Source organism: Myotis davidii, unplaced genomic scaffold (genome assembly GCF_000327345.1).
Source record: "Myotis davidii unplaced genomic scaffold, ASM32734v1 scaffold30, whole genome shotgun sequence".
Classification (NCBI taxonomy): domain Eukaryota; kingdom Metazoa; phylum Chordata; class Mammalia; order Chiroptera; family Vespertilionidae; genus Myotis; species Myotis davidii.
The window spans coordinates 2,045,688-2,053,348 of NW_006282874.1; the positions used below are offsets into that span (position 1 = coordinate 2,045,688).

The 7,661-nt window shown below is 58.9% G+C and overlaps 1 protein-coding gene across 1 annotated transcript in view; it reads left to right on the forward strand.

The window, feature by feature from the left end:
• Positions 1 to 7,661, forward strand: part of ST3GAL1 (ST3 beta-galactoside alpha-2,3-sialyltransferase 1) — a 16,592-nt gene continuing 8,931 nt past the window's right edge. The window contains exons 1-2 of the mRNA XM_006753262.2: positions 1 to 462; positions 5,339 to 6,270. Of these exons, the coding sequence (XP_006753325.1) occupies positions 5,959 to 6,270 (312 nt within the window). The 5' untranslated portion in view covers positions 1 to 462; positions 5,339 to 5,958. The remainder of the gene's footprint in view (positions 463 to 5,338; positions 6,271 to 7,661) is intronic.

Genomic DNA, 7,661 nt, shown 5'->3' on the forward strand with positions numbered 1-7,661 from the left:
AGACAGTAGGTCTGCCAAGGAAGGAGTGTGGACACTGAGGCCCCAAAGGAGGCGGGCCTGACTCCAAGGGTGTCTGTGCACCCCCTCCAGTCCAGCCTCTGTGCCATCACCATCTGCTGCTCACGGACTCTCAGTGGCTCCCCATTGCCTTCACCCCAGCGTGCCCATTCCTACAGGCTTCCCTGACCTGCCCCCACCCACTGCGGCTGCTCTAAAGGGCACCTTCCTTTTCGTAACTGTGCCAGGCGCCCCCATCCCCAGCGCCGCCACCTGGACTTTGGGGAGCTACCCGGTTCCCCCCATTCTCTCTGCTCTCTCCCATCACTGTCAAAGCCCCCGTCTCCACGGCCACCTCCACTGAGCCTTCTCTCTCCCTGCAGTTGTCACCTCCTTGCCACTGTTGTATCTCCAGGGCCCTTGGCGTTCCCTCTGGAGCTGGCCCCTGGCCAGCGGGGATGACAGGTGCGAACTGCCGTGCCCCCTCTCGGGCTCCCTCACCCGGGTGGGCTTCTCAAAAAACCCGTCCGTCCGGGTCTGAGCTGCAGGAGCACAGAGACCCGCTCCGGGGTGACTCAGCAGGGCTCAGGGTGACTCAGCGGGTGGGGCGCAGCTGGAGAGGTCACCGGACGAGGAGAGGAAGGTTCACGCCGGGCGGTGCCAGGCCCTCAGCTGGGCCGCACGCAAACCCCGTGCAGGGCTCACGCCCCCGTCTCCGCGTGGGCAGGATCCCCATCCCTCTCCCAATCCTCAGAGGCCCGGCTCAGGGCAGGGACAAGCCCCACGGGACACCCTCGCTGGGCCCCGCCTGGGCTGGAGTTCCGGCTCCTTGGCAGTTCTCTGGCTGCTGGGCCTCTGTGGCCGCCTCTGAAAGATAGAGATAAAACCCAGCACCAATGGCGATTGTCCTGGGCCCCGGCGGTGTGACCAGAACAATGGCTGGCAGAGAGAGAGCCTCCATGAGGCGTCTGTCCTTCCGGGAGCAGATGAATGGATTAATCCTGCTCAGCGGGCCACCTGCCTCAGAGGCAGGGACGTTTTAACCTCCATTGTCCAGAGGAGGGACGGGACATCCCTAAGGGCACCCGCCAAGGGCACCCACCCCTGGTTGCAGCTGGCCCCCCTCCAGCTCTGCCTGCCTCTCGTTCCCTCTCAGCCCAGGTGCCTTCCTGGCTCCTTCCCCGGGGAAGCGCCACGCCGGGGCGGCTTCTCTCTTGGAGTTTGGGGCCGCCCTCCTCTCCGCTCCGGCAGCCCTCTCACCCTGTGTCCCTGCAAGTCTCTTCCCCTTTCTGAGCTCAGCCTCCACATCTGTCAATCAAGTGGGGCAGAAAGGGTGGGTGGGGTGTTCATGGGCACCCCACACGGGAGGGAAGAGGGAGACCACTGGAAGGAGTTCATAAGGAAACCCGACATTCAGGGCACTCACGACGTGCCAGGCACCTCAGTGCTTCCCCTGCACAGACTCCGGTTGGACGCGGGTCTTTGGCGCAGCGCAGCGAGGCCGGTGCCACGCTTACGGAAGAAGAAACGGAACGGAGGCCACGTCTCGGGCGGCCTCACGAGGCGGGGGAGGCAAACACAGCAGATAAGAAGCCGAGTGCAGGACGTCCAGGTCAGCCAAAACCCGAGATCGGAGAACCCAGCCCTGCGGGAAGACGGGGAGACTCATCGTGCTGCACCTGGCTTTTCTCTGAAGGCGTCTGCCAGGACGTAAGGTGCTTGGATCCGGAGCCTAAGAACCAAGCCAAATGCAGCCGCCGCGAGGCTCAAAGACTAGACGGAGCTTTTGGCCATCTCCCAGGGCGGCAGGGGAGATAAGAGAGAGATCACAGCGGGCAAGGAAGAGGCACCTTGGTAGGCATCCCAGCCATGCGCTGAGAAGGGCTGGGCCTTCTCAGTGAGCGCAAACCCGAAATACCCGGTCATCCCCAGGGACTAAGGTGCAGGCCCAATCATCCGGACCATCACGGGGACCAAGGTCATGCGCCCCAGCTCCCCCTGCCCGCCAGGCGGAAACGGCTTCCTCCCGGAATAAGGACCGCCGCAGCCAGAGCCTCTGCATGTTTGCCCTACACCGTGTCCGCATGTACCACGCCAAGGCCAGACCACATGGCCAAAGAGAGAAAACAGACGGTAGAAACAGACCCACAAGTTACCCCAATGTCACAGGCATAGACGCAGACTTTAAAATAACCTGTGGTAGTTAATTGCAGGAAGGTAGATGACAAGATGGGGAATTTCACCGGAAAACTACCCCTTAGACAAAAAGCACTCAGGTGGAAATGCTAGACCTGAAAGATACAAGAACTGACATGGATGTAAAATGCGATTCAAATGCACCGGACACAGCAGAAGAGAGGATGCACGCGGCAGTACCTACCTCAAGAAGTTGGAAAGATAACAGATTTCAGACCCAAAAAGAAATGTCAAGAGAGCAGATAACAGAGAGAGCAGGGATTGGTGGAATAGAAGGGTTCGCCATGGCGACGTCGAGACCCAGGAGGAGGCAGAGGGGCAGGGCAGAGTGCGGCTCGGCCTTTAGCTCCCTGTGTGATCTTGCACAGGCCACTTGCCGTCTCTGGGTCTGTTTGCCATTTCAGGGGAAGGGGCATGAGTACCCGTTTGGCCCAGCTGCTGTGAGGATGACAGGGCGGGCAGCGGTGACGGCCCTGTATTACAAGTGCTAACGTTACCGCCGGTCGGCAGTGTTCACTCGGTCATTTCACCGGCACCCGTGGTGCAGGGGGCTTCACACGGAGCTGGGAGGGCGACTGTAGGTTTCCCAAGTACAGTGGGGCCTTGACTTACGAGTGTCCCGACTAACGAGTTTTTTGAGATACCAGCTGTCTCCTCCAATTTTTTGCATTGAGTTGGTAGAGTAATTTGAGTTAATGAGCTCCTTAATGAGCTCTGTCTCGGAACGAATTAAACTCGTAAGTCAAGGCCCCACTGTATTTGAAACAATTCTCTCTTTTTTAAAAATATATACATATATATGTATATTTACATATGTGTGTGTGTGTGTGTTTATTGATTTCAGAAAGACGAAGGGAGAGGGAGAGAGAGAGATAGAAACACCAATGAGGAGAGAGGATCATTGATCCGCTGCCTCTTGCACACCCCCCACTGGGGATGGAGCCCACAACCTGGGCATGTGCCCTGACCGGGAATCGAACCGTGACCTCCTGGTTGAAGGGCAGACACTCAGCCACCGAGCCACGCCTGCTGCACTGAAACAGTTCTCCTAGTGGCAGCTCATTGCTGCCCTCTCTCTGTCACTGCTGATCACTGCTGCAGCCTGGACAGGGAGCGCCCCCTCCCCCTTTGTTTGGGAAGGCGTGGCTCACTTGGCAGCAGAGAACTTGGCCCCTGGAGTCTTGGCCCAGGTTCCATGCCAGGGAGCCAGGGCTGGCGCTCCCCGCGTGTGGCGGGCTGCCCCGCTTAATAGAGAACAGGGAAGTCACGCACGCCTCCTTTCTTCCCTGGGGCCCGGGGCGGGGTGCAGGGATGTTCTTGCTTTTCCACTGTAGTTCCTTCCAGGGCTTTCAAAAGCGCTAATTGTTACCAGCCCAGGCGCCTCTGCTGGTGGGTGGGAGCCCAGCGGGCACCCCGGCTTGGGAGATGGTGCCACTGGGTCGTGCCAGATGGAGGGAGGAGGGTGTCGCCATGCCCCTCCAAGCTCCCCCCCTCCCCGATTCTGCAGCTCAGCTTCACCCTCCGTCTCCTTCCGCCCCAGTGTCCGCTTCGAGCATCTGTATCTCACGGCAGCCAGGAGGCAGGGAACCGGCCCGTCGTCCCGTCTCATTCCCTCAATGCCAGCGCGCTCACAGGCATGCATCCGTTTAAGCGAACTCGTCTCAGCCCTCGGTGTTGGGACATTCGGTCCTGCTCATCGCCACGGCCTATGCAGGGAGACCCTGTCACTCACTGCTCAGCTCAGCCCTGCAGTGGGCTCCGTCCCTCAGAGAAAGCCTGGTCTCGGGAATGGCTTCCCTCCCCCCAAATACACACCTGCTCCCCCTCCCCCACCGACCAGGCCACCAGCCTCCTTTCTCCCAAAGGCCGGGGCCTCCCATATGCTCAGCGAGCTCCCACCTTAGAATCATTTATGCTGGATCTCAACCTCCTAACCCAGGACCCCGCCCAGCACGGGGCCCAGCACGTGTGCTGTGACTGGCTGCTTGATTGACAGCCCGAGAGTGAGCAGAATCTCTCTGATCAGCCCCTTTTCCAGGTAAAGGAATGGCCCAGAGAGGTTAGGCAGCGTCTTCACAGTCACACAGCACACAGGCAGAATCCTCAGGCGTAGTCCGTGCTTTCTCGCTCAGATCTCTGAATTGCCAGCCCTTGCCTTTCCCTCATTCACGTCTGCATTCCTCGATGGCACGGTGTGCAGGGGACAGGGCCACCGAGAGTGAGGCCAAGTTCCTGTCCTCCTGGAGCGCCCTGCCGGGAGGAAGGAAGTAGATGCGGAAACAGAGCAGGCCGAACGGAGCCAGGACTCTGCAGACACCAGGACTGGGCAGGCCTCCCGTTGGGCATCAGCTCGGGCCTGAAGAATCGGTGCGACCCGAGCAGGGTCGGGTGGCTGTTCTGGACAGCGGGGACGGCCTGGGCCGGAGCCCAGAGGAAGGAGCAAATGTGGTCTGAGGCTCAGTTGTGTTGCTTCAAGTTGCAAGTAATCTGCTTTACACAATAAAGGGGATTTATTGTCTCATGTCCCTGAAAGGTCAGAGCGTAGGGTGGGCTGCAGGTGCGGCTGGATCAGGGATTTAATGCCTCCTGTCTGGTCCTGCCCAGCCATCCCTCCTGCGAGGAACCCACACAATGACCAGCATGACCCTGACTCCCTCATCCCAGCCTCACACAGACCAGAGCAAAAGGAAGCCGTGTCTTCCCTTCCTGCAAAAGTCAGGCGGTTCCCTCTGATTGGATGGGATTAGGGCGCTTTCTCATTCCTGGACCAGCTCCTATGGTAAGAGGGGTGGGTGCCCCCTGCTGGCCAGGTGAAAGCAGAGAGAGCCGGTCTTGGAAGGTTAACCTGGCTCAAGTGGACAGATTAACTGCTGCTTTTTATTTTTTTAAATATATTTTTTATTGATTTCAGAGAGGAAGGGAGAGGGAGAGAGGGATAGAAACATCAATGATGAGAGAGAATCATTGACTGCACGCCCCCTAATGGGTCTCGAGCCTGCAACCCGGGCATGTGCCCTTGATCGGAACTGAACCTGGGACCCTTTAGTCCTCAGGCCGACGCTCTATCCATTGAGGCACACCAGCCAGGATGTCATAACAAGGTAATAGAATTTCATCCTGTGTTTCTTCCTCCTTCTCTGGGCAGATGACAGACAACCCTCGGTGCCTGCGTCAAGCCCACTGCCTGCGGCCACGACTCTGATGGCCGTGTGGTCAGACTGAGCTCTGACTGGGCACCAGCACACACATCCTTCCTGGAGGATAGCGACAAAGAGGCCTCCTGGTCCCCCGCCGTGACCCTGCCTTCCCGGTCCTCCCCCCTGGCGGGACCCGACACCGGCACAGAGATTCATCGCCCCTCCACCCCTTTGGATGGGAAAGGCGACTGCCGGTCTTACGTTTGATTGACGCTTCGTGGAGAGACATCATCGGCTGTTCGAGGATCGCGGATGAGGCGGGCTCCTTTATTTTCTGCCAGAGACAGATTTGCTGCAAGAAGACTCATCCCACCCCCCTGAGTGACCCCCTTAGCCTCACGTGTCCCAGGGTGATGTCCGGTGCCCGAGGGTGACCGTCGCCAGGCGGAAGTGAAGTTGGCCAGAGCGAGCCTTGATAGTCCCCCTCCCCGCCCCCCCCCGCCCTTGGACATCCACGCCTCGCCTTGTGCATGAGCCTCCGTCTCTGGGATTTTGCTTCCAAGTCCCTCCTGAGTGGGGCGTGATTTCCTGCAGCTCATCGCTGGGGAGCCTTGTGGGGAAAGCAGCCATGGTGACCCTGAGAAGAAGGACCCTCAAAGTGCTCACCCTCCTCGTCCTCTTCATCTTCCTCACCTCCTTCCTCCTGAGCTACTCACACACCATGGCGACCACCGCCTGGCTCCCCAAGCAGCTGGTCCTGGAGCTCTCGGAGCGCTTCCGGAGGCTGGTGGCCTTCCCGCGCCCGCCCTGCCCCTGCGCCCGCTGCGTCAGCCAGCCGGGGGTCTCAGCCTGGTTCGACGAGAGGTTCAACCGGTCCATGCAGCCGCTGCTGACCGCGAAGAACGCGTTCTTGGACGAAGACACTTATACGTGGTGGCTGGTGAGTGCTCTGGCCGAGTTGTGGGGTGAGGAGGGGGCCCCAGCACCTGAGTACACACCCCTGGGGCCCTGCCAGGTGCTTATAGGAATCGCAATATTGGCCATTCATTCATTCATTCCAAAACTACTGCCCTAGCCGGTTTGGCTCAGTGGATAGAGTGTCGGCATGTGAACTAAAGAGCCCCGGGTTCGATTCTAGGCAAGGGCACACAGCTGGGTTGCAGGCTCAATCCCCGGCCCTAGTGCAGAGGCCACCAATCAATGTGTCTCTCTCACATCGATGTTCCTCTCTCTGTCTCTCCCCCTTCTTTCCACTCTCTCTAAAAATCAATGGAAAAATATCCTCAGGGGAGGATTGAAACACACACAAAACCTACTTGTTGAGGGCGTGCTGTATATACATGAGAACAGAGGCTTCTCTGTGGGCACTGTGGTCCCAAACACTTCGAAATGCTGGGCACACAGGGGCCCCTCCCGGTGGGGATCTCCGAGGGAGTTCCTCCTGGGGAGCTTGGCTGCGGCCACTCCCCCGGGGTTTTCAGGGAGTGAGCCCCAGCCGGCAGCGGCAGCCCCAGGGCCTGGGAGCCTGTCAGACTGGCAGGATGTGGGCCCAGCCCTGCCCGGCCGCGTCAGGATGGGCACAGTCGCCAGGTCTCGGGTGGTTCCCGCGGAGGACCTTGGAGCTGCCCCAGGAGGTCTGAGCAGAAGCAGGTGCTTAATCCTGGATGATGGGTTCCCTCTGATGGTTATGAACTAATATTCTTCCTCTGGGCCATTTATCCGTGCACATCTCAGTGGCATTGCATACATCACAGTGTCACGTGATCATCACCCTTCTGCCCCTCACACTCTGTACCCAACTCCCCTCCCCCAGCCTCAGCCCCCTAGACCCTGGCAGCCCCTGTTCCACTCTCTGCCTATGAATGTGACTCCTTGGAGCCTCATGTAGTGGGAGGGACCCATGGTATTTGTCCTCTGTCTCAGCATCTTTTCAGGGTCCACTCATGCTGCAGCATGTATCCAAACGTCCCTTTTTTATGGCTGAGTGATATTCCATTGTATGTATATTCCACACTTTATTTTATTTTTTAAAGTATATTTTTATTGATTTCAGGGAGAGGAAGGGAGAGGGAGAGAGAGATAGAAACATCAATGATGAGAGAGAATCATGGATGGGCTGCCTTCTGCACGCCCCGCACTGGGGATCCAGCCTGCAACCCGGGCAAGGAGTCGAGCCATGACCTCCTGGTTCACAGGTTGGCACTCAACCACTGAGCCACAATGGCCAGGCTGCGTACTCCACATTTGCAAACCTATTCATCTGTCACTGGACATGGGGCAGGGCCCCGGCCCCCCCTCTGGTCCCCTCCCCGCCCTGGCTCCCCCCACATC